Raw genomic sequence first — 25,297 nt, 5'->3', positions numbered from 1 at the left:
TCCACGGGAGCAAAGCCTTTAAGACTATGTATGTAGAATTTCACCGACAAGCGTCCCCCCCCCCCCATTCTCTGGCCCCACCCCGCAGCCTCAGAACAATGGGTCAGAACTCTCAAAGCGCAGCCGCTCGGCTTCCAGCTTGGAGGGGAGAGCTCAGGTCTCCGTTCTGGAACCAGCGGACAAGCAGCGGCGTAGGAAGCAGGCACCATGTCCGAATCGTGAGTGAAGGCTAGACGGGTCCCGGGGCCAGGAGAGCAAGCACTAGACAGGGCGGAGAGGCGGCTGCAGGCTGGCCAGCCCCCTGGGCCCCTGGCTCCCCCTGCCCGGGGCCAGCCCCGACCTCTACGGGACAGCACCTGAGGGGCTCGCGCACCTCCCCCCCAAAAGGCCCCTTTCCGCTTTTTTGGGGGGGTGGGGGGGGTTGATTTTTATATTTTGTGGCCAGGACTAGGGCTTGAACTCAGCGTCTGGGAGCCGTCGGTTAGCTTTCTCACCCAACGCTGGCATTCTACCACCGGAACCACCGCTCTACTTCTGCCTTTTTGGGGGACTAAGTGGAGAGAAGGGGCTCAGGGTCTTTCGTCCGGGCTGGCTTTGAACCGTGATCCTCAGATGTCAGCCTCCTGAGTAGGCAGAGTTACAGGCCTGGGCCTCGAGGGCGGGCCTTAGGTGTCCTTGAAGCCGGACAGCCCCTGGGTCCCCACGGCCCCTCCCCGTGGCGGGAACAGCGTGTCCCCGCTCTCCCCCCCAGGGCTTACCAACGCCTCTGGGAGGCCTCCCACGCGACCCTGCAGGGCCTGCTGAGCCAAGAGGAGCCCATGCTGGAACCCACGCCCGGCCAGGAGCGCTCCGCCTTCCAGTACCAGCTCTCCCTGCTCTACCTGTACTACCTGAGGCTGCTGCGCCGGTTCGACCTGGTCTACGACCAGATGGTGCAGCCTCAGAAGCGCCGGCTGCTGCGGCGCCTGCTGGACGGCGTGGCGGGCCGGGTGCTGGAGCTCAAGGACGAGCTGGTGCGGGTGGACCTCAGCGAGACCCACGCGCTGGACCGCGCGCTGCAGGCGCTCAAGATGACCCCGGTGCGCAGGCGCGGCGCCTGGGGGGGAGGGGGAGGGGGAGGGGGGGGGGAGGCAGCGCTGGCCACGCCCATGCGGCCACGTGGTCACGCCCCAGGGCTGGGGCGGGGCGAGGATGGGGCGGGCTGGGCTGGGGTGCAATGGGCTGGGCTGGGGCTGGGCTGAGGCAGGGCAGGACAGGGATGGGGCGGGGCTGGGTGGGGCTGGGCTGTGCTGGGGATGGTGCAGGGCAGGGCAAGGATGGGGCAGGGCTGGGCTGGGGGCAGATGGGGGGGAACTGGGCTGGGGCCGGGTGGGATAGGGATGGAGCGGGGCTGGGGAAATGGGGCGGGGCTGGGGCAGGGATGGGGGCGGGCTGGGGCAGGGATGGGGGCGGGCAGGGGCGGGGCAGGGGCGGGGCTGGGGAGGGGCCGGGATGGGATGGGGCTGGGATGGGGCGGGGCTGAGATGGGGCGCGGCTGGGATGGGGCGGGGCTGAGATGGGGCGCGGCTGGGATGGGGCGGGGCTGAGATGGGGCGGGGCTGGGATGGGGCGGGGCTGAGATGGGGCCGGGCTGGGGCGCGGCTGGCCTTGACCTGGCCGCTGGCGTGGAGAAGCCTGAGAGGGGAGGGAGCTGTAGACCCAGCCCGGCTGCCATCCGAGGAAAGTGTCCTAGAAACCCGTTTCTCAAGTCTGGTGCCTGGACCAGCTTGTTGGAAATGCAGACTCCCCCGGTCCGTCATCTCGGGGACCCACTTCCTGCCGCACAGGCCTTGCCCGGCACCCTCCGGCGATGGAGGTACTGGGCACAGCTCTAGAGGGCTGCTCCACCGCCCAGAGCTCCGGTAGAGCCTCCATCCTGCCCCAAAGCCAGCTTCCATAGCCAAGGCCATGGCGGGGTTCACCTGCTTCCATACAACCGCGGGCGGAGGGGAAGACGGGCTTCCCCACGCCCCGCGTTCCGCTGTGCGAGTCTCCGGGGGACCGAGGGCTGAATTATCCCAAGTGTCCTAGGCTTGGTGTGGTGGCTCATTGCCTCTAATCCCAGCTACTAGAGAGGTGGGGATTGGGACCACCATGGCTCCAGGCTAGCCAGGGCTCTCACGCCATCTTTATCAGTAAGCCAGGAGTGGTAGTTTGTGCCTGCCTGTCATCCCAGATACATCCAGGAAGACAGGAAGACAGGTAGTGTCTGGGTCCCAGGTGCGAGGCTGGCCTGAGGCAGAGACCCTACCTGATAACTAAGGGTATGGCTCAGAAGGTAGAGCACCTGTCTAGCGAGTGCAAAACCCCAGTAGTGCCAAATTACTATAACAACAACAACAATAATAATAGGCATCCTTGTTGAGTCGGAAACAGCTAAGTTTGAGGCTACTGTCTGCCACCAAGGTCTTCCAGGGCTCCATCCAGTCGGCTGTGGGGCAGGCCACGAGAGGACTGCCACTCACTGCGGAAACCACAGCCCCAAATTCCCTGCCACAATGGTTCCACAGAGCTCACGGGAGCGTATCCGTCGCCGAAAGCGGCGGTGAGTCGGCCCAATGGCCTGGACGTGGCGATTGCTGATGCCGCTCCCTGAACTTCCCCCGAAAGGCGGACCTGGAGGTTCCCATCCCCAAATACTTCCAGCTGGAGCAGTCCAACGCGCTGAAGGAACGAAGGATGGTGCTGTCGGATATCCTGGGCCGGCTGGAGCCCGTGGCGGTCCAGGAGGTGAGTGGCTGAGATGTCCTCCTCCGCCCTCCCGTGACCCTTCCGGGGGACAGAGCGGCTCTGCTGTGGCCCCCCCGCCCCCCCACCGCAGAGTGCTCTTGGGGATGCCCTTGCCTTCTCCGGGACTCGAACACCAGGACAGGACTTGGGCCCCCAGATGAGCCCGGGGGGGGACCCTGCCCTCTGGGCATCCTTTCTTCTCGCTCGACGTGAGCTCCGCGCGCTTCCTCGTGGCTCCTCTGCCCCGCTCTGGCCAGGTTGCTCCCGAAATGCAAAAGGTGGAGGCCATCTTGGTAGTGCAGAGGGCGGAGCGGGCCCGGCAGGGGCGGCTGCGAGCCAGGTTCATGCGGGAGATCCGCAAGGAAGAGGAGCGAGAGCGCAAGAGCCGCGAGGAGGGGCAGCCCAGATTCAGTCGCGACGAGGCGGCTCTCCTCATACAGAAGGTGACCCGGGGGGGCCCCGCCACCCCCGCGACTCCGGAGGGGTGGGGGAGGGAAGTCCACGGGGCTCTGATCCCCCAAACCCCAGACGTGGGGCTGTGGCTCAGGTGGTAGAGCGCCACCCTTCAGCAAAAACAAAGCTGGGGGGCAGCTCCCAGGCCCCGAGTTCAAGCCCCCCCGGACCTGCACACACACAAAACAAAACCAACACACACACACACCCCGCTGCTGTGGGAACCCCGAGAAAAAGAGAGTGGGGGACACTTCCTGGAGGAAGTGGTATTTGAACTCTGACCTCAGCGAGAAGGGAATACTTTTGGGGGTTCGGAACCTCTACCCTAGACCGCTACCTACGCTGTTTCCGCTCACTGCACCCCTGGGGCTGAGGCTGGGCTGCAAGCGTCCAAGGCCAGCCCCCCGCAAGAGCGTGGACCCGGCCCCCCCACGCCCCCCCCCCCCACGCCCGAGCCCGCGCCAGCCCTCGCGACGTGAGGAGCAGCTGCCCCTGAACGCCGCGCCTCCACTCCAGGTGTGGAAGGGTCACGCGCAGAGGAAACGCATCCAGCTGGACCGGCGCTCCGAGATGGAGTTCATCGGCATGGTGAGCACGCGTGCGTGGCCCTCTCCCTCCTCTCCCTCCTCCCAGTCCCCCCCCGGCCCCCCACGGCCCACCTGCCTTCCACTCAGGCAGGACAGAAGATCCTGCAGAGCCAGAAGCACAAGGCAGCAAAGCCGCGGACCACGCCCCCTCTCTGCCTGCCTCCTCCTGGAGCCCCCCAGAGAACCTCCCTTGTCAGCGGGGTGCCATCCCAGCTGCTCAGGAGGCTGGGAGCCGAGGATCGCAATCAGAGGCCAGGCCGAGCGAGCGGGGGAGCCCCCCGCGACTCCCGTCTCCCCTTAGCCGCTCGGAAGCCGGGGGCGGGGCCGGGGCTCGAGTGGGTGGAGCGTCAGGCCCGAGTGAAGCCCCAGGAGTGGCGTGTGCGCGCAGGTGCACACCCGGCCCCCCCCCCCACAGCACTGCGCCCCGCGTGCCTGACGGGCCCGGAGGGCGGCTAGGGGCGGGCGGCACGGGGAGGAGGGAGAAGGTGAAGGAGAATGGAGGTGGATGCGTGGAGTGTGTGTGCGTGTGCGTGTCTGTGCGTGTCTGTGTGTGTGTGTGTGAGAGAGAGGCCAGGCAGGCTCCCTGCCTCGCTCCTTGGCCTCTCGGGGTCTCGGGGTGCGGGCCGCACTGCCCTGGGCCCATCCCGGGGAGGCCTGGCTGGCGGAGGAGGGTGGGGAGGGGGTCACGTCGGTGGTGGGGGGGGAGGACGGCCCCCAGAGAGCAGGGAGGGACGGTCAGGGCCGCGCCGCAGGGCTGGAGAGCCCCCCAGGAGGGAGGACGGGGCGGGGGGGGGGCAGGGTCAGCCCCGGCGGGGAGCGGGCGTGAGGAATGAGCCCGGCCGCCCCAGCCGCCCCGGCCCATCAGCAGTGTGAGCTCAGCGTTTTCAGTAATTGTCTCTGCGCAGAGTGATATTTAAAATACATTTGGGAGCCAATGAGGCAGGAAAGTGGCTGTGGGAACGGCTGCCAAGTCGGCCGCGGGGGGGGGGGGGGGACGCACTGGCGGGGGCCGCGGCCGGAGGCTCACGGGGAAGGGGGGGGACGGCCCCGATGCATCCAGCGAACTCATTATCGGGGTAATTTACACAGATGCATTTCAGCTCCAAACACGGTTTCTCCTGATGCAGGCGTGCTCAGCCTTCCGTGGGGCGTTGCGCGTGACACTGGGCGTGGGCGGGCGTGTCAGGGGATGAGTGGGGGCCGGTGCGTGTGTCCAGGCCAGCCAGAAGCTGAGCCCCCCCCCCCGGGGCCTGCGCCCCCCCCCCCTTCCTCCAGCTTCCGGTGCCCATGCCGACGAAGAGCGTGAATATCTTAGCTCAGGTCTTCCAGGCCGAGGAGGCCCGGAGGGTCCGGCAGACGGAAAAGGAGGAGGAGTTCAACCTGGCCGTGGAAAAGACTCACGACTCCCTCCTAAACACGGAGGGGCCGGAGATGAAGGAGAGCATGAAGGACCAAATTCGACAGTGGTTCATCGAGTGCCAGTCAGTGTCCGCAGCTGCCTCCCCCCCCCACCCCGTGCCCCTTCCCCGCCCGCTCTCTCTGGCCTGCACCCACCTCGTTCTCCTTCCACCCTCGAGCCCGACACCCTGCGCACGCGGCGGGTTCGCAGGGTGAGCCTCCGATGGAGGACCATCGCCCCGGCCAGGACTGGATGGGAAAAGCACGGCCCCTTTCCGGAACGACTCGTTCCTTTCCCTGCTTCCTCACCCTTCCCCCTCCTCTCTACCCTTCCAGGCACTCACCTTTTAGCCGTTGAGGCGTCCATCCAGTCAGCCGGCCCCTCTGTTCACCCATCCGTCTACTTAGCCGTCCCTCTGTCTACCTAGCCTTCCTTCAGCCTGTCCAGACACCCAACCTGTTTACCCGTTCAACCACGCATGCCTCCCATCCACCCACCACGCGCCCACCCACCCACCCACCCATCTGTCTAACCGAGCCCCCTTCCATCTGTTCAATCCACCACCCATCCATCTCTCCAACCCCCTTCTCTCCTCTTAGTGCCCTCACCGGTCGGTTCCCCGATTTCCCGGATGAGTCTTCGGGTGGCTCCTACCTGATCTTTGCGGACAAGACTCCAGAGCAGGTATTCTGGAGCTGGGCGCCAGAGGTTTCCCACGGCAAGCAGAGCCGCGAAGAGGGAGAGCGCGCGAGCTGTGGGCGGCAAGGGCGGTCTGGTCTGAATGGAGGCGGATGTGGCAGGCGGCAAGACGGACAGATAGAAAGAGACTGCACGGGGTGGAGAAGGCAGCCAGGACCCCCCAGAGGGGAGACGGTGTAGGGAGGGAGTCAGCGGAGGATCTAGACCCCCACCGCGGGAGGCCCTGGTCTCAGGTGCAGCCTCGCGTGCGGCCCCCCGCACCCCAACAGCTTCCCTAGGCCCTGGCAATCCCGGGGGGGCCACTGTAGTCTCAAGCTCGGGGTTCTCACGACCCTACCAATTCATGCTTCCAAAAGAGCGTGTGCGTTCCCTGTCACAGGTAAAGGCGGAGCTGGAGATGCAGGCCCAGGAGATCAAAAAGAAGGAACAAGAGAAGAACAAGGAAAAGGAGAAAACGGAAAAGGAGGGGAGGAAAGGGAAGCAGCCAAAGAAGAAAGAGGGGAAGGCCAAGAAGGTGAGGTCGCGCTGGGCACAGACTGGAGCAAGGGATGGGCGTGGGGGCGTGGTCCGTGGGGGCGTGGCCCTGGGAGGGTGTGGCCTGTGGGGGCGTGGCCCTGGGAGGGCTGGCCCCCACCCAAACCAGTGTGTGGAGGACTGAATGGGGTCAAGTCTCCGCGCGCTTCTTTTCCAGGAGGTAGAAACCGTCCTGAAATTGTTGCCCTCCAAGTTTGTGCCTGTGATTAACACTGGTCACGAGGAGTATCTAAGTACGAGGGGCGGGGGCTGGGTCCTGAGGGGCCTTGTGGGGTCCGGGGGGCCGGTGGGGGATGTTGGGGGGGTTGGCCCTCCAGTGGGGGAGGGGGTGTGGTCATGCTTGGTGGGGCAGGTTATAGGTTTTAGTCTCAATCTTTTCTCCCTCTTGAACTCAGGGCCTGGGCGCTGGAGGCTGGCGCTCTACCACTGGAGCCCACAGCTCCGCTCGTGAATTTTGGGTGCTTAATTGGAGATAAGAGTCTCCCAGAGACTCCTCCCTAGGCTGGCTTTGAACCCCGATCCTCAGCCCTAAGCCTCCAGCGTAGCTAGGGATTCCAGGCCACCAGCGCCTGGCTGTAGTCGGAATCTCCATCCTAGGCCCCGGGGGCGCGGCAGTGCCCGGTGGCCGTCCGTGACACGGGGGACTGGCAGGGGCTCGCGCGTGTGCACAGAGGCGTGAGTGCGCGGGACTCCCTCCCCCCACACGCCGCCTCCTCCTGCGGTCAGAACTGTGGAAGAAACGCCAGGAGGACGCGTACCCCAGCCAGAGCTACGACGCTGAGGTCCTCCAGGAGGAGAAGAGGAAGGAGGTGGAGCAGGAGATCCGGACGCAGGTGTGGGCGGGCAGCCCCTTCCCAGCTGTGGCCTTCGCCCCTCGCCTGGTGCCCAGCTCATCCCCAGACGACGACCCTGGTGCCCTCCGGGTGCCACCCTAGCTCTGCCTCCTGCCCCGGAACCTCCCCATGTTGTTGGGGTACCTGGCCCAGCAGGGACATAAGGGCATGGAGGGCCTCTCTCCGGAGTCGGGCTGGGCTCGGGGCTGGGCTCCTTGCCCTACCTCCACGTCCCAGACCCCTGCCTGCCGCGCCGCAGCGATCGGCACGGTGGCCCTGTCGTCTTCCACACTAGGAGCGGCGCACAGAACACCGAGCCTGAGAGCCTGCAGCCGCCCTGGGCCGTGGGGGTCTCGAGGGGTGGACCTTGGGCTTGAGCTGTGTCTCGGGGACTTGTGACCACCTCGACGGCCGGCGCGGGTGACGCTTGTGGGGTGTGGCTGTGTGAAGATGGGGTGTGGACGGGGCCCGGGCAGGGGGACGGGGCAGGCAGCGCGGGGCGTGGGTGCGGCCGCCTCGCCGGCGGTCCCGCCATCCTTGCCGGCCTTGCCGGGCCTTCCCGTGAAGCTCCTCCCTCCGCCCGAGCCCCGCCCCCTCCCGTCTCCGCCCTCCGTCACGCCGGCCCCGCCCCGTCCCGCAGGTGGATGAGCTGATGCGGCAGGAGCTGAGGAGCCTGCGTTTGGCTGTGGACAAGGAAGAAAGCAGAGTCGTGAAGCTTCCAAAGCCAGTGAGCAGCCGGGGCCGGGCAAGGCGGGCGCCCCGCGGGGAGGAGGCGGGTGACGGAAGCCAGTGACCCACGGCTTACTTCCTGCCAGAAGTCCGCAAAGAAAGCTGGGGGGAAGAAGAAGGAGAAAGACCTGACTCCAGACAGGTAGCCCAGTCTTCCCGCCCCACCCTTGGGAGTGGGGAGGGCCGGGCCCAGGACCGGAGGCTTTGGCTGCTGTGTGGATTGCGGAAGAAGTCACTCCGCTCCTCTGGCCCCCTGACCTTGAATAGCACATCATGGTGTTAGAACAGTCATTCTACTTCCAGACCCTTCCTCCCACCTTTGCTTCGACTGGCTATATCCCACCCCCCAATATCATCTCCCCTGGACTGCTCTCCCGGAGGGGTCACGTGCATAGCGGTGTAGCGGCCTCCCGGGCCTCCCTCCCGGGACGATTCACGTCTTAGCCTTGGCTTGGGTGTTGGCAATGATTGGCTTTCACATGCCGGGGCTTTGGGCTGATGGCAGGGGCGTGGGCCCTTCTCGTATCCGGTCGGCCCCGGGTCGCTGGCTGGCCCTGCCCCTCGCATTCTGGCTGTCCAGTACTGGAATGGTGCACGGGGGACCACAGGGCCCCCTCTCCTCATTGCTGCTTCCACTTCCCTTTGCTCTGTCTGCCTCATGTTCCGCGCCATCTCCTACCAGGACTGTGGACTCCCTGTATGAAGAACTCATCATCTTTGGCCTCCTAAAGAAGATTAAGACGGTGGCCCTGAAGGACTTCATTGGTGAGCCCACGTCCTGGGCTCTGGCTCCCGTGTGGATGCCCCCCCATCCCTGGCCTCAGCCCCGCCCCCCCATTCTCCAGACGCTCTCTCCCTCCTGTCTCCTCAGGTGACTGCCTCTATCTTGGGTCTGCTCTGAACTTGGCGAACAAGCTGCCCATGCCGTCTCTGTTCGACATACGGCAGAACGTTGCCTTGTATGGGGTCCTTCGCCTGGGTGAGAGGAAGTGGGGACCGGCCACTGGATCCAGTCCACGGAGGGGCAGGGCTAGGGGGCGGGGTTGGGGGTGGGGGGGCGGGCCCAGGCTGGCATCCCCTCTTCAAGGGCACACATCCCCGGAGGACTCCTTGTATTCCAGAGGTCCTGGCCTCGGCCACCCCGAGATCATACAAGTCCTTGACTCACCGAGGACCCAGAGTCAGCCCCCTTCTTCAGTCAGTGCAGTTCCAGCAGACCAGGCCCCCCCCCCCACCCCCCGACTCAATAGCAGAGGCAGAGTCTTTCTTTTGAGTCCCCGACAGCAGATGGTAGGGAGGCAGCCAAGCACTGGAAAAAGGGTGGTGAGCTCCCTCCTGACCTTGGAGGCTGCTGCGCCACTCGAAATCCCACAGCCCTCCCGTTCTGGCTGCAGGCCTGGGGGAGCGGCTCAGTGTCGGGGAGCAGCAGGGCCCAGCTCATCCCTCACCCCCCCCCCAGCCCCATCTTCCTTCCTGGCCCCAGGCCCCGGGCCTCGATTCCCAGGGTCTTCTTCAGCCTGCTGCCGGCCTATCGCCCGCCTCTGCCGCTGCTTCCTTGCAGGCTCCCCAGACATACACTCCATGGCCCCCCTCATCCGCTCCCTCCTCCTGGTGGGCCCCTCCGGCATGGGGAAGAAGATGTTGGTTCAGGCTGTGTGTACGGAAACTGGCGCCAACCTGTTCGACCTGTCCCCCGACAACGTGATGGGCAAATATCCTGGCAAGAGCGGCTCGCAGATGTTGGTGCACCTGGTCTTCAAGGTCTGCGGCCCTGAACCAGTGGGCTCCTGGCCTTTGACCCAGAGGTCCGTATCTGATTGGTACTCTCCGACCTTCCCAGGTGGCCCGGCTCCTGCAGCCCTCCGTGATCTGGATTCGAGAGGCGGAGAAGACTTTCTATAAGAGGATACCAAAGGAAGAGAGGAAGGTGTGGGAGTGTGGACCGGCACCCAGGCCAGGGGGCAAGGTCTTGAAGGAGTCTCCCAAGCCAGGCACCGGGGGCTCACGCCTGTCACCCTAGCTATGCAGGAGGCTGAGATCTGAGGATCGAGGCTCAAAGCCAGCCCAGGCAGGAAACTCCATGAGACCCTTATCTCCAATTAACCACCCGAAAACCAGGCATGGTGCTATGGCTCAAGTGGTAGAGCAACTAGCCTTGAGCTGAAGCACTCAGGGACGGTGCCCAGGCCCAGAGTTCAAGCCCCACAACTGACAAGAAAGAAAAAAAGAAGGAAGAAAGGGAGGGAAGGAAGGAAGGCACTGGTGGCTCACGCCTGTAATCTTAGCTACTCAGGCAGCTGAGAGCTGAGGATCATGGTTCAAAGCCAGCCCAAGCAGGAAAGGCCTTGAGACTTTTATCTCCAATTCACCAACAGAAAACTGGAAGTGGAGCCGTGACTCAAAGTGGTAGGGCCAGAGAACTCAGCGGCTCGGGCTGGGCGTGTGGCTTCGCGGTCCAGTGCTTACCTAGCACGCATGAAGCCCTGGGTTCGATTCCTCTCCACATACAGAAAAAAAAAAAAAGCTAGAAGTGGCGCTGTGGCTCAGGTAGTAGAGCGCTAGCCTTGAGCAAAAGACGCTCAAGGACAGCGCCCAGGCCCTGAGTCCCAGCCCCAGGACCGGCAAAATAAGTAAGTCAATGAATTTGAAAAAAAAAAAAGAAAGAAAGAAGGAAGGAAGAACTGGCCCTGCGTTGGTTCCCGCTTCAAAGCCTGAGGCAAGCTTCTTCCCACGCCCTCGGGCTGACGGGGGGCTGAGCCTGGCCCCCCGGACTCCGCCCTGACCCCTTCCCCTTCCCCGCCCCCGAGCAGATGGACCCGAAGCGCATCAAGAAGGACCTCACCAAGGCTCTGCGCCTGCTGAGCCCGGGGGACCGCGTGCTGCTCATCGGGACGTCGGAGCAGCCCTACCTGGCAGACATGAAGGCGCTGTGCCGGGCCTACGAGCGGATCCTCTTCATCCCGCGGCCCGACTACGCGTCCCGTTACGGTGAGGCCCCGGATGGAGCCCGGGGACCCCCCCCCCGCCCCGGCCCCAAGCCTCCCCGGCCTCTTTCCACCGCCCGTCCTACCTCGGGCGAGGGGACGGATCCCAGCTCCCCGGGCCCTGGCCTCTGCCTCTGGGGCTCCACGTTCCGGAGCTGGGCTCGGGGCAGGTGCTCACTGCTCCCCAAGGAGCCGAGTTCCTTCGCGCCCCCCCGCCCCCCCCGGGCGGCTCTGGGCTCCGCCTGACCCTGCTGCCCTCGGCCCTCTGGTCACAGTGCTCTGGAAGCACATGATCGAGGCCCAGGGCGCGCAGGTCACCCAAAGCCTGGACCTCAGCGGGCTGGCCAGGGTGTCCGACGGCTACACCTCCAGTCACATCCTGCAAGTGGTCCGGACGGTGCTGACCGAGCGTCGGCTCCTCCAGCTGTCCAAACGGTCCCTGGTGGCCTCTGAGTTTGTGGGGCACCTGGCAAAGCTGGACCCCGTCTACAAGGAAGAGGAGGAGTCTTTGAAGGTGAGCCAGCCAGGCTGGCAAGGGGCTGGGGGGAGGGGGTGCCTCGCTGGGGGTGTCAGGCTGGCCTTAGAGGAGAGGACCGGAGGGAGGGGCGGTGAATGGGGCTACGCTCCCCAAGAATGGCTGGCGCTGTGGGGGGTCCTGGCTCCGACAGGACCCATGACCAGGGACCCACAGAGACGGGAGCAGCTAGGAGAGACCCCAAGGAAAGGCCCCTTGGATTTCCCCTTCTGCCCCGCCATCCCAGGACTGGTACTTCAGGACTCCGCTGGGCAGGAAGTACCTGAAGTTTCACAAGGAGCAGGCAGGAGGCGGAGGAGGCCAGGCTGGCCAGGGAGAAGAAGAAAAACCCCTAAAGCCTGAGGCCTGAGGATGCCGGGCGCCCCCGGGGCGAGGGGAGAGGGGGGTCATAACGCCCAGACCAGCCGTCCTGTGTGCCCATCTCTGAATCCTCCTGCCCCTCCCTGCCCCTGCCTGCCCCCTCCCCCCCTCCCCCTTTGCCCTGCCCCCGGCCTCCCCTGCCCCCCCCCCACCTCCATCTCCTGTCATCTCCCCTCAGTTGCTTCCAAAGCATAAGGAGAGGAAGCAGAGAGAGGAAGGACCCGAGAGGGAAAAGAGAGAGGAGAGAGAGAGTCAGGGACAGCGCAGGGCAGGTCTGCAGGCAACGGGCCTCGCCTGCTCGGAACCCCCTTGTGCCAGCTCCCCCGTGTGACCCGGCCACGCGCTCCCGTCTCTGTGCCTCAGTTTCCCTCACTGGTAGGGAAAGCCGGGGTGATCTCTGAGGTCCTTCCTGCTGCCCTCCCACATCCCCTCTCTCCACCTGGAGCCCCCCCTGTCCTCCGACCCAGCTTGCTGGGGACAGCCCTGCCCTCGCCCGGGGTCCCTCTGGGCTTTCCCCTTGCTGGGGGTGGGGGCGGGGGCTGCACAACCCTCCCCGGAGAAGCAGGATCTCCTCGGAAGATGCAGATCTGCACGTTCCGGCTGGAGGCGAGGCAGAGTTCACATGGTCCTCCTCCCCCCTCGAGCCTTTGATTGCCCCCTTGAACAAAGCAGCTTCCTCCTTCGGAGGGGCGTGGTGGCCCCTTAGTCCCAGTGGCTGGGCTGGGAGGGGGGGGGGGGAGGTAGGAGACTTGCCGTCTGAGGCCCTGTGCAGAGCAGAAGGTCTTGGGATGGGCAGTAGAAGAGTGACAGAATCTGGGTTTGGGTCCTGGCTCTGTGACGCATTGTCTGTGTGTCCTTGGGAAAATCACTTCCCTTCTCTGGGCTTGGATGTCCCGCGTCTGAGCTGAGGATGAGGGACAGTGCCGCTATGACCTCACCCAGCCTGGAGGTGAAGCTTGGGCTGCCTGCGTCCCCATTCAGCCATCCCTGGCCGCCTCCTAGCCCGAGGGCTTCCCGCGGGAGCCGCCTGGCGCCAGGGTGGTTATTTAAAGCCTCGCCCGCCCCACCCGCCCCTCCCACCCCGGCCAGGCCCGGCCCGGCTGCCTGGCGGGCTGTGTCGGCCGCGATGCCCAGGGGAAGGCCCTCGGGGAAGCCCGGGGCCGGTGGGGGCCGCCCTCCGGGGTGCCCCCCCCCAGCCCCCGCCTGCCCCGCGTGGGCAGCCCGGCCGTCCTCGCCACTGCCGTGTCGCGACATGGCCCTGCAGAACGCGCTGTACACGGGCGACCTGGGCCGGCTGCGGGAGCTCTTCCCGCCGCACAGCACGGCCGACCTGCTGCTGGAGAGCCGGGCGGCCCGAGCCGCGTGGAGCAGCTGCCAGAGGGGTGAGGGGCGGCGGGGGGGGGGCGGGGGGGCCGACTGAGGTCCCAGGCTGGTCCCCAGGCTTGAAAACGAGCCTCTGGCGGATGGTCCCCACCCCCCAGCGCTTGGACGTAAACCTTGGCCTGGGGCAGGAGTCATGTGGAGCCCAGAATAGCTTCTGCCGGGCCAGGCGGCCAGTGCGGCCCGGGGCCCCGGGGTTCTCTGCGTGTTCCTCCCTCCTGCGGCCTCCCCCGCCCTCCCCCCCCCCCCGCACGCCCATGGACGGGCACCCAGAAGAGCGCAGGGGGCCAGGCGAGGCCCCGTAGCGACGGACGCGGCCTGTGTGCCCGGCTGGTGGAGGGCGGCCGGGGGTCCGGGGAGCCCCCCGGGGCCGGGCCGGGCCCCATCGCGGTGCGGGCGGCCGCGGGCCCGGCCCTGGCGCTCTGGCGGGCCGCGCTGGCCGGGGACGCGGGCTCCGTCTCCCGCGTCCTGGCCGACCCCAGCGCTGGCCTGGCCCCCGACGCCGTCTTCGACACCAGCGACCCGGAGCGGTGGAGGGACTTCCGGTTCAACATCCGCGCTCTGAGTAGGGTGGGGAGGGTGGGGAGGGATGGCTGCCGACAGCCCCCCCCCCCCCCCCCCCCCCCCGCCGCCGTCGAGCTGAGGTCCTGCCCCCCCCCCGCCCCCAGGGCTCTGGTCTCTGACCTACGAGGAGGAGCTGACACCCCCCTGCACGTGGCGGCCAGCCGGGGCCACGCGGAGGTCTTGCGGCTGCTGCTCGGGCGGGGGGCCAGGCCCGACGGCGCCCCCGGGGGCCGCACCGCCCTGCACGAGGCCTGCGCCGCCGGCCACCCCGCCTGCGTCCACGCGCTGCTGGTGGCCGGAGCCGACCCCGACGCTCCCGACCCGAGGGAAAGCGCCCCTTGCATCTCTGCCAAGGGGCCGGCGCCCTTGAGTAAGCGACCTCTGACCCCAGCGGCGGGCGGGCGGGCTGGGGAGGGGGTGGGGTTCCCCAGCCACCGACCCCATGAACCGTTGCAGCGGCCTGGATTGGGGATCGTGGAGGGAAAACTGTCCCAACCCTCTTGGAAGGCCGCATTCTGAGGATATTTGTTTGCTGGTGGTTTAGGGCGTGCTGGGATTTGAACGTGGGGCCTTGCGCTTGCTAGACAGGTTGCTCTGCGCTGAGCCATGCTCAATTCCTGTTTTTTCCCCCTCTTTTTGCTTTATGCTTCAAATAGGGTCATGCTTTTGCCTGCACTGGCCTAGACCTCGATTCTCCTATGTAGGCTTGCGTCGGCTAGGCAGCTGCTCTACCAGGTAAGCCATGCCCCCCACTCTTCTCTTCTTTCCCTCCCTCCCTCCCTCCCTCCCTCCCTCCTCCTCCCTCCCTCCCCTCCCTCCCTCCCTCCCTCTCCCTCTGTTCAGAGTCTGGAACTAAAGGCCTGAGTGCTCTCTCTGAGCTTTTTTTTGCTCAAGATTAGCACTCTACCCCTTGAGCCAGAGCCCCACTTACAGCTGTGTGTGTGTGTGTGTGTGTGCGTGTGTGTGTGCGTGTGCGTGTGTGTGTGTGTGTGTGTAGGGGTAGTTTAGTGAAGGTAAGAATCTCACAGACTTCCCCGCCTTGACTGTCTTCAAACCCAGGTCCTTAGATCTCAGCCTCCCGAGTAGAGCGGGGCGCACAGGCTTGGACCTCTCCCCCCCACCCCCACCCCCCGCCTCCATCAAGCCAGCTCTGACAAGCCAAACCTCGTTTCCTTTTCTCCGTCTTGTTCTGTGGTGTGTGTCTAATGACGTCGGGACGGGACGGGTGCCGGCGGCACGCGTGCCCCGTGGTTTCTCCCGCGTGCCCCGTGGTTTCTCCCGCGTGCCCCGTGGTTTCTCCCGCGTGCCCCGTGGTTTCTCCCGCGTGCCGTGTCTCGCCCCGCTGTCGCGGCGGGCGCCAGCTCTGGCCCGCCGAGCGCAGTATTCTGTTTCCGTCCCCCTCAAGGCCGGCCGGCTGCAGCTGTCGGCGAGGACAAGCCGCTTCCCTGTGCTCTGGCCGCCATCTCCGCGCTTTCTACTTTTCAGGTCCAGTTGGAGCCTAGAGTTAGTTCATCGGGCTCCACAGACTGTGTGTGTGTGTGTGTGTGTGTGTGTGTGTGTGTGTGTGTCTTGCCGGTGGCCACCATCTCCCATCCAAAAGCAGCCGCTAGCAGGAAGGGCCGTCAGAGGCCGTCAGTCCTGCTACTCCGAAGGCTGGGACACGAGGAGCCTGGTTCGAAGCCAGCCTGGATAGAGAAGCCATGAGACTCAGATCTCCACCGAATCACCCAGCAGCCGGCCGTGGAGCGTGGCTCGAGTGTACAGCACTAACTTTACGTGGGGAAAGGCTCCCGAGTGGGGGCAGGAAAGCCCTCTGTTCAACCCCCCCCCCCTGTCCATGCACGAGAGCAAAACAGCAACCAAGAGACAGACGGAGCGCGCACGGGCGGGCGGGCTGGGCGAGGGCGAGGTCCCGGCTCCAACTCCCAGATCGCTGGGCCTCGTGGGCGGGGCGCGGGGGGGCGGGGCGGGGCGCGGGGGCGGGGCGGGGCGCGGGGGCGGGGCGTGGGGGCGGGGCGGGGCGCGGGGGGCGGGGCGCGGGGGGCGGGGCGGGGCGCGGGGGGCGGGGCGGGGGCGGGGCGCGGGGGCGGGGCGTGGGGGCGGGGCGGGGGGCGGGGGGCGGGGGCGCGGGGGGCGGGGCGGGGCGCGGGGGCGGGGCGGGGCGCGGGGGGCGGGGCGGGGGCGGGGGCCTCGGCGGAGCCTCCCGGCGGCGGCGGGATGAGCTGAGCCAGGGCCGCAGACACAGGGGCGAGGCCCCCCAGGACCAGCCCGCACCCCCGGGGCTCAAGGGTCCTTCCGTGTGAGGGGGGGTGGCCCCCGGGGTGGCCCCACTTTCCGCGCGCCCCTTGGGGCTGCTGGCCCCGGCCCGGCCCGTGGAAACCCCTCCCGTGGTGACTGTTCAGATACTCTCCGACGTTGTGGGGAGCTGGGCGGGGTGCTCTGGGGTGGGGTGGGGTGGGCCCGGCCTGGACGGGCACGGGGCTGGGGCAGGGCAGAGGCCTCTGTCCTCGGAGGGGCGGGATCAGCCCGGACGTGGCCCCCCGCGAGCGTGGCAGGCCCGGGGACAGGTCCCCTTTGGCCGGCCTCCCCCTACCCGGACGCCCGGCTGTCTATGTCCTCGCCTCTGCCCACAGACCTAGGAGCATCTGTCTGGATTCCTAAGCAAGACCAAATAATTAAACAGCCCGAGAGTTCGGCAGATTGGTCTCCCCTTTGGGAAAATACAAGAAAATCAACAATTAACACTAATAATCTCCTATTAACACCAGATAATTAGGAGACAAGCAATTCCCTGTAATCTGATGGCAGCTCTGACAGCTAATGATTTCCCCACCGGGCGGGGCCAGGAGGACTTGGCCCCGCAAATGATCCTGGGGCCCCTGGGCGCCCCGCTATCTGCCCCACCCCTCTGTGGGGGGTGGGGGGGGCAAACAGCAGAGCAGAGGGGTCCGATTGTGCCCTCCCCAGTCTGAGGCCCCCCGCCCCCCAACCTGGCGGGCCAGACAGAATGTGCCACTGCGGAGACCCGGGGACCAGGGGCCAGCCGGCTCTCCCCTGGAATCCAACGGCAGCCAGGCCGGAGAGCGAGTGAGGCTTGTCTCCACATAACCAGGGAAAAGCTGGAAATGGAGCCGTGGCTCACGCGGGTAGAGCGCTGGCCTTGGGTGAGATATGAGGGACGATGGAGCGGCCGCCCAGTTCAAGCCCCCCCCCCCGACTGGCATGAAAGAGAGAGAGAAGGAGAAAGAGAGAGGGTGGGAGGAGGGGGAGGGAGAGGGAGAGAGGGAGAGCGCACACAAGCAAGAAAGAGCTGGCTCGGGTCTGGCTTTGACCCTTGCTCACGTGACTGCAAACAAGTCACTGGAATTCTCCGCGCTCCCCCCCCCCCCCCCCGCCGTGTTCCTCATGGAACAGGAACAGAAAGCAGACTGGGGAGAGCCAGGGTCCCCGCGCTCGCCGGGCCCCTCAGTCTCTGGCTTCCTCTGAGGCGGCAGGGTGGGGGTGCGGGTGTACCCCTTAACTCCCCGCAGGCGCGGGGTTGGAGCCCGTCTCCCTACCCGAGAGCGAACGGCGTCCTGCCTGTGAGAAGCAGAGGCGACACACGCGACGTAGAATGACACCCCGTCCAGGGCGTCACCCCCCCACACGGTCGCTGGGGTCCCGGGGGTGGCGTGCGCAGGTGTCTGCTGAGCTGGGGAGCACCGTCTCTAAGAGCCCTTTAGACATGAAATGGGGCCAGGCGGATTGGAAGAGCTGGGTGCGGGCTGAGCAGCCCCGGGGCAGGCCGGAATCGCCCGGAGGCTTCCTGGAGGAGGTGAGGGAGGATGAAGAGCTCGCAGGAGTAAGTAGTATTCTTTCCAAGCTCGGAGGAGGACCGGGGCAGAGGCCAGCCTTTTGCAAAAGGGCCAGGTGACAGCGTAGGCCCTGAGCCCAAGCCCCAGTACCAGCACCCCCAAAACAGCACTCTGCCACGGAAGCCATACCACCACTTCCAGCTTTTTGCTGGTTAATGGGAGACAAGAATCGCATGCACTTGCCTGCCGGGTGGGCTGGCTTCAAGCCTTGATTCTATCTCAGCCTCTAAAGTAGGGAGGGTTGGAGGCGGTGATTCCACTTTCTAGAGTGTTCTCATTGGTTCTGGAGCTCAGCCCCAGGGCTTGACTGACCCTTTGCAGGCGGGGTGCTGGGTGGAAGCTCCACCTTGGGACAGCGGCTGACGGAGCAACGGGTGGAAGTTGCTTCTCTGTGGCCCCGTTTCTCTTGCAAATTGGAGACAATAACAGTCCACACCTCCTAGAAATGCGGATGAGCTGCACCAGGGGCTCACGCCTACAACCGCAGCTACTCCGGAGGCCGAGGTCTAAGGATCTCAGTTCAAAGCCAGCCCAGGCGGAAACGAACCACCCCTAACACCGGGCGTGGCGGCGTGGCTCGAGTGGCACTGCGCTGGCTTTGAGCACCAATGGCCTCAGGGATAGCGCTCAGGCCCCGAGTTCAAGTCCCACAACCACAAACCACAAAAGTCGCAAAGTGCTGAGTATCTTCACTTGGTGGAAACGCGAGCCACGATCCCGGAAGGCGAAAAACCCACAGCTCCCTCCCGAGTTCGTTGTAAAGGGGGGGGGGCGCGGCCAGGCTTGGTGGCGGCCGTGGCCGTGGCGCCTGCTGCGTGTGTCTGTGTCTGTCTGTCTGTCTGTCTGCCGCGTTGGATCGGGACCTCCGCAGAGGGGCGGCGGCGGCTGCCCCCGTCCGGCGTGGGGGCTCCGTCCTCGGCGCTGGGCCGCGGGGCTGACCGGCCCGGCCCCCTCTGCCCCCCCCCAGGTGCTAGAGCGGTGGAGCGCCTCGCCCCGCACCCTCGAGGTGCTGCTCAACACCTACCACGCCGTGCAGCTCCCGCCCGAGGCCCTGAGCCTGGTGCCCCCCGAAACGCTGCAGGTCAGGCCCGTGCCCCTTCACGGGCGCCCCCCCCCGAGTCCCCCCTCCCCCGAGGGAAGCCGCCCAGGGGCCGGGGGCCCGCCCCGCGCCACGGCCCCCCCGGACCCCACCGAGGGCCTTCCGCCCCCCAGGAGCACCCCCGTTTCTACGCCTCCCTCTCGGCCTTGGCGGGGCAGCCGCGCTCGCTGCAGCACCTGAGCCGCTGCGCCCTCCGCGCCCACCTGCAGGGCCGCTGCCCCGCGCCCTCCCGCACCTGCCCCTGCCGCCCCGCCTGCGCCGCTACCTGCAGCTCGAGTTCGAGGATGTGCTCTACTAGGTGAGCCCGGGGCGCGGAGGGCGGGGGGGCGGGTGAGAGGTGGGGGGGCGGGTGAGAGGGCGGGGGGGGGCGGGTGAGAGGTGGGGGGGCGGGGTGAGAGGGCGGGGGGGGGCGGGTGAGAGGGCGGGGGGGGGTGAGAGGTGGGGGGGGGGGCGGGTGAGAGGGCGGGGGGGCTGGACGGTGGCCCGAGCTCACCTTCTGTCCCCGACAAAGCCTCTGGTTCCTTCCAGGGGTGCGCAGTCTCCGGAGCCCGGAAGCCACCGCCCCGAGGAGGGCAGGGGTGGGTGGTGTCCGGGGCGGGGGACACCTCACGGCAGCCAGAGGGGGGCAGCGGGGACAGTGGCACGTGACACCCTCTCCGGAGCTCCCCGAGCCCCCCGTCTGGTGCCCGCGAACCCCAGATGTGAATTAAAGGTCCGTGGGCCGGGCGGCTGGGCGCCGTCTCCATTCGCCTTCCTCGTGGGGAGTCGGCCGAGGGCGTGGCAGGAGAGGCCCGGGGGGCGCCCCTGCAGAGGGGACGGGAGGGGATGAGTCCTGGGGGGAGAAGGGGGACTCCAGCAGCTCCCTGGAGCCTCACTTGGAGGGGGGTGCCAGTGGGGCCCCTGGGCCCTACAGTTTTATTGTTTTGCTGGCCCGGGGCTTGAACTCGGAGCCCGCGCGCCGCCCCCGGCTTCTCTGGGCCTCCTTGGGAATAAGAGTCTCGTGGATGTCTGGGGGGGGGGCGGCTTCAAACCAGCCCCCTCCAACCTCGGCCCCCTCCAACCTCGGCCCCCGGAGGAGCGGGGGTCGCAGGCGTGGCCACCGCCGCCCTTCCGGCTGCTCCTTCAACTCAGTGTCGTGATGGCGACAATGACGACTCCTGACCCCCACGGTCACAGGTCACGAGACCCGGCTCCTCGCTGGAGTCACGCGTGCGGCCTGTAAAGGGAAAGGAAGAAGGAGTCTCTGGGGGCGGCCGCAACCACGGGGGTCCGAGCGGCTGCCGGAGGCCCCGGGCAGGAGGCCCCGCAGAGGAGGCCCCGCAGAGGAGGCCCCGCAGAGGAGGCCCCGGGCAGGAGGCCCCGCAGAGGAGGCCCCGCAGAGGAGGCCCCGCAGAGGAGGCCCCGGCAGGGCTGGAGGTCCCGGAGAGTGTCCCAGTGCTGCTGCCATGGGGGGAGGGCTGGAGAAGGGACACAGCGCAGAGGCAGGTCTCGAAAGATGCCGTGGGCTGCAGAGTGGCCGTCAGGAGGAGAGGCCACGGGGAAGCCATGGGGAGGAGAGGCCGCGGGGAGGAGAGGCCACGGGGAAGCCACGGGGAGGAGAGGCCATGGGGAAGCCATGGGGAGGAGAGGCCACGGGGAGGAGAGGCCACGGGGAGGAGAGGCCACGGGGAAGCCACGGGGAGGAGAGGCCGCGGGGAGGAGAGGCCACGGGGAGGAGAGGCCACGGGGAAGCCACGGGGAGAGGAGGCCATGGGGAAGCCATGGGGAGGAGAGGCCACGGGGAGGAGAGGCCACGGGGAGGAGAGGCCACGGGGAGGAGAGGCCACGGGGAGGAGAGGCTGCAGGGAATGGAGTGGACTCACGTCCGGCATGGAAAAGCACAGTGCTCAGAGGCCACGGAGGTCAGGGGCCTCGTGGAGGTCACGGGCTGCGTGAATGTCAGAGCCTGCGTGGAGGTCAGGAGCCGTGTGGAGGTCACGGGCTGCGTGGAGGTCAGGAGCCGTGTGGAGGTCGGGGGTTTCGTGGAGGTCACGGGCTGCGTGGAGGTCGGAGGCCATGTGCAGGCCGGAGGCCGTCAGAGGTCAGGGGCCACGAGGAGGTTGGAGGCCGTGGGAGATCACAGGCTGTGTGGACGTCAGGGGCTGCGTGGACATCAGGAGTGGGGTGGACGTTAGAGGCCCGCGTGGAGGGTCACAGGCCGCGGCACGGGGAAGATGGCTGAAGCCTGGGTCCTGGCGTCCTGGCCGGCCCTGGGGCGACTCTCCTAAGCCCCCCGACCCCGGTCCCCCGGACCCCCCACGCTGTGCCTCCCCACCCCCCCCCCCGCGGGCCCCCGGAGCTCTCCCCGGTAATTGCTTTCCGTAATGTGTTTGCTCCGAACCAATTCACGCCTGCGTGAGGCTCCGCCCCGCGCGGAGCTGGCACCGCCCCGTCCCCCTCCCGCCGCCCCCGCCGGGCACCCCGCCCCGCCCGCCCCGCCCCGCCGCGGGCCGGGCCCACGCAGGGGGCGCCTCCGCCTGCAGCGGCGCGCGGCGGCCACCAGAGGGCGGCCCGCGGCCAGGGCCCGCCGCCGCCGCCCGGAGCGGACTCCCCGGCCCGTCCCCCCCTCCCGGCTCCCGGGCGCTGCTCGGGCGGGCGGGCGGGCGGGCGGCCCGGGAACGGCCCCGGGACGGTGTCCCCGTCTGCTCCAGGTTTTGCCACCGGGGCCACAGCGCCGCTTCCAGATGCTTCCGCGAGTCATCAATCACAGATCCACGAGGCCTCGCCCGCTCTCCCCCCCCTCCCGCCCCCCCACCCGTCTCGGGGTGACCCCCGGTGTCCGGCTCTCAGACCCCCCCAGTGAGCCACCAGAAAACTGGAAGTGGAGCTGCGGCTCAAGAAGCGGCAGAGCCCCCGCAGAAAAGCTCAGCAACCGTGCCCGGGCCCCGAGTTCAAATCCCACCACCAAGACAGCAAGAGGCAGCGCCTCCGGGTCTGCTTTCCCGTGGAGACGAGGCGCTCACCGCCGATGGGGCGCCCTCGGGGAACCGGCCCAGAGTGAAGATCGCAGCCGGCTCTGCTGAGATTGGGGGATGGCCTGCATCTGTCTGCCCTTGGGGCTGAGGGGAAGGTCAGAAGCGGCTTTTGAACCAGGGGGCTATATTTGCCGTCCTAGCTACCCAGGAGGCTAAGATCTGAGGTTTGAAGCTAGCCCGTGCAGAGAGACATCCCCAAGACACACTCTCTCTCTCAGTCCCAGAGCTTGAACTCAGGATCTAGGCACTGTACCGCCCTACCACTGGAGCCACAGCACCACTTCCGGCTTTTCCGTGTATGTGGTGCTGAGGAATCGAACCCAGGGCCTCATGCATGCTAAGCAAGCACTCGACCGCTAAGCCACATTCCCAGCCCCTCCTCCCCAAGACTGTTTATTATCTCTGGTTCAAGGCCCTGAATTTCAAGCCCAGGGCCAGCACCAAAACAAGGCAAACACAAGCGACCCAGCCAGCCATGGAGCTCAGTTCCTAACAGACACAGCCACACCAGGTCCGTGTAAAGTCAGTCCCAGACGCCCGGCTCGTGGCAGGTCACAGTTGGGAGCCGGCTGGGGCTTGTCGGCATGGGGCGTGTATGTAGCCAGCTTCCGGCGCGGCGTCTGCTGCTCTGAGCTACGGGCCCGGCCGCCGTCTCTCGGGCCTCTAGAGGGTCCTTACCTGAGTCGGGCAACTCATGAGCCACTCTGCGCCACAAGAGAACGGCATTCTACTAGCACGGGTACTGGGCTTGAACCCCACGCCTAGACGCTGTTCCTGAGCCTCAAGGCTAATTAGTGCTCCGCCACTTGAGCCACCGCTCTACCTCTGGCTTTTTGGTGGTTATTTTGGAGGAGAAGAGCCTTGTAGACTTCCTGCCCTGGCTGGCTTCGAACTACAGTCCTCCGATCTCAGCCTCCTGAGTAGCTAGAATGATAGGTGTGAGCCCCAGCCAGTGCCCGGCTTACTATGTGAATTTTATTACCTATGCAAAAAAAAAAAATGAATGCAATTACTTTTAAAATGGCTCTTCTTCATTCTTGTTTTGATTGGTTAGAAGCTGCTCATACGCTTTAATTGCAGTAATTGTAGCCCAAAGTTCCCTCCATAATTCATCAAGTCAATAAGCCTCTATTATGTATCCAACACTGTAAAACCATCAAGCCAAGTACTTGACCTCTCGCTTCTTAAGTGCGGTACGCTGTGGAAGTCTGGGCTTTCCAGATCAGCGCAGTGAAGTGCTTGGTTAATTTAACAGCGCCGCTCACAAGACTGCCTTTGGACGAGGGGGCACTCTGGAACTTGTGTCGTGAGTGGGGGGTTCCGGGACCGAGCTAAAGTTCCTTCTCTTCTCCACGGTGACGCCGCGCCAGCCTCGCCTCTCGGAAGTTTCCTGGGTTGCACCGCAAAGCCCAGGCATGTGGGCACCGTCGAGAAAGGACCCGTTCATCTCTGAGGAACCGACCATTGACGCCTAGAAGCAAGCCCACGAGCGCCCGCCTCCGCCTCTCTGCCCTGCCTGGGCGTCTCCCCGGTGCCTTATTCCCGTCTCTTGATGGGAAGGCACGTCGTGGAGTCCAGCCGTCCCATCTGTCAGCTCTGTCCTTGCGTGGCAACTGTGGGGGGCTCTTTGGCATGGTTTTCCTCCTTACCTGAGCCAAACCACTGCCTGGCTTGACTCTTAACACTCTCTCTCTCTCCTCTCTGTGCCCTGCCTAACCCAACCCGAAGAATAGTTTCCTAGAGGCCCAATGCCCCCCCCCCCCCCCGGCCAGCCAGGCCTGCTCTGGGTCCTGAAGCTGGGGAGGGGGTCCCCCTGCCCTGGACTTGCCCCCGTCTTTCTTGCCCACTGACCTGAGGCATCTAGGGAAGCAAAGTGCAAGTGACTTTTGCCTTGGGAATGACAACTGTGGTGCTGCGAACCCAGGAGCCGAGGGCAGCGCAGGCTTCTGTGCCCGGGGAGGGGGGAGGTGAACGGAGTCAGGCGCAATTAGTGGGTAATTATCGCCGCTGACCCTCGGGGGGCTCCTGCGGCTCCCGGGCCGGCCCCCCGGCAATCAGCCAGGGCAGGTCGCGAGTGTCAGGCCAGGCATGAATAGGGCTCATCAGCGTGGCGGAGCCCGAGCCAATCAGGGAAATTAATAGCAGAAGAGAGGGAGAGGGGGGCGGGAGGGCGCCCAGACGGACGGACGGACGGACGGGGGACACAGATCAAGGCAAAGAATGGAGAGCAATGGGGTGGCGATGGACCGCGGCGGAGGAGAGATGGGAATAGATCGGAACTGGGGACCGAGCCGAGGGCGGGCAGGCAGGGGGGAGGCGCCTGACTGCTTCCCAGCGCGCGCGGAGGGGGGGGGGGGGACGGACGGGACGGGGAGGCTGGCCACGTCGGAGGGGATGGGGGGGCGGAGGACGCACCGGGACCGGCGGGGAGCGGCTGGAGTGTGTGAACGGGGCTGGGGGCGTGGAAGGGGCGGGAAGGGGCCCCCGCGAGTGGCCCTGAGCCGCGCGCGGGCCCGGGGCGCGGGGCCCGAGCCACCCCACCCCCCCCCGCCCCCGGTTCTGCCCTCCCGTTCCAGCGCTGCGTCCCGGGGTCCCGGAGGCCCGGAGAGGGGGGTGGGCGGCGGCCTGGGACGGGGACCCTGGGCACCGGGCCCTGCCCTGCCCCCCCCCAGCCCCACGCCGCCCAGGCGGATCCGAGCCGGGCCGAGCCGGGCTGGGGCGGGCGGAGTGCGGGGCCCGGGCGGGCGGGCGGGCAGCTGCCGGGCGCCTTCTCGCGGGGCGCAAACTTCCACAAAGCGGCGTCCGTGCGGCCTCATCAATCTCCATTAATAATAGTTGGCTGGGCGGCGGGGGCGGGCGGGGTCCCGGGCGGGAGGGCGGGCGGGCCGGGCGGGCGGGCGCTGGGAACCGGCTGCGCGCGGGGGCGCGGGGCGGCGGGGCGGGCGGGAGGGAGGAAGCCAAGCGTAATTTGAGGAAGATGGATGAGTCCGGAGGGCGACACCCCCGCCCGCCCCCGCCCTGCTCATGAGAGGAGGAGGAGGAGGAGGAGGAGGAGGAGGAGGAGGAGGAGGAGGCGGGCGCGGCGCGGAGCCTCAGTGCGCCGCCCGCCGCCCGCCCGCCCGCCCGCGCCCCGCCGCCGCCGCCGCCGCCATCCCCGCCACCCGGCCGGCCCGCCAGCAGCAGCGAGCGCGGCGTCCGCGCGCGGGGCGCCCGAGCCGGGGGCGCACGGCGGCGGCGGGCGCGCGCCATGCAGAGGGCCGGGGGCGGCGGGGGCGGCGGGGGCGGCGGGGGGCGGCGGGGGCCCCGGGGCCGGCGGGGGCGGCGGGGGCCCGGGCGCCGCCTTCTCCATCGACGCCCTGATCGGGCCGCCGCCGCCGCGCGCCGGGCACCTGCTCTACACCGGGTACCCCATGTTCGTGCCCTACCGGCCGCTGGTGCTGCCGCCCGCGCTGGCGCCCGCGCCGCTGCCCGCCGGGCTCCCGCCGCTCGCGCCGCTCGCCTCCT

At 67.1% G+C, this 25,297-nt stretch overlaps 3 protein-coding genes and 1 long non-coding RNA gene across 4 annotated transcripts in view; all 4 read left to right on the top strand.

Annotated features, from left to right (window-relative positions):
* The first annotated feature begins 207 nt into the window (after window positions 1-207).
* Iqca1l (IQ motif containing with AAA domain 1 like) lies at window positions 208-11,857 on the top strand. The gene is given in 20 exon segments (XM_048337753.1): window positions 208-218; window positions 752-1,079; window positions 2,650-2,769; window positions 3,027-3,212; window positions 3,739-3,810; window positions 5,085-5,290; window positions 5,808-5,892; window positions 6,287-6,421; window positions 6,599-6,674; window positions 7,168-7,274; window positions 7,915-8,001; window positions 8,090-8,145; window positions 8,686-8,768; window positions 8,875-8,982; window positions 9,565-9,764; window positions 9,844-9,930; window positions 10,814-10,991; window positions 11,263-11,501; window positions 11,749-11,805; window positions 11,807-11,857. Coding segments are annotated over 20 exon segments (2,472 nt in total).
* Window positions 11,858-13,134: 1,277 nt separating this feature from the next.
* Window positions 13,135-18,999, top strand: Asb10 (ankyrin repeat and SOCS box containing 10; the record flags this gene model as incomplete). Its single annotated transcript, XM_048337752.1, has 5 exons — window positions 13,135-13,264; window positions 13,602-13,827; window positions 13,931-14,196; window positions 18,648-18,761; window positions 18,893-18,999. Coding segments are annotated over exons 1-5 (843 nt in total), but the record flags the coding sequence as incomplete, so codon positions are not given.
* A 2-nt stretch (window positions 19,000-19,001) lies between these two features.
* On the top strand, window positions 19,002-19,513 carry LOC125347326. Its single transcript, XR_007210145.1, has 2 exons — window positions 19,002-19,077; window positions 19,308-19,513. It is a non-coding gene; the product is annotated as an uncharacterized LOC125347326 (long non-coding RNA).
* A 1,113-nt stretch (window positions 19,514-20,626) lies between these two features.
* Window positions 20,627-25,297, top strand: part of Gbx1 (gastrulation brain homeobox 1) — a 26,595-nt gene continuing 21,924 nt past the window's right edge. The window contains exons 1-2 of the mRNA XM_048337751.1: window positions 20,627-20,859; window positions 25,047-25,255. Of these exons, the coding sequence (XP_048193708.1) occupies window positions 20,627-20,859; window positions 25,047-25,255 (442 nt within the window). The remainder of the gene's footprint in view (window positions 20,860-25,046; window positions 25,256-25,297) is intronic.

The sequence above is a fragment of the Perognathus longimembris genome, chromosome 2, assembly GCF_023159225.1.
Source record: "Perognathus longimembris pacificus isolate PPM17 chromosome 2, ASM2315922v1, whole genome shotgun sequence".
Lineage (NCBI taxonomy): Eukaryota > Metazoa > Chordata > Mammalia > Rodentia > Heteromyidae > Perognathus > Perognathus longimembris.
Note: the sequence above shows the minus strand (reverse complement) of the source record. Positions and strands in the feature narration are given on the sequence as shown.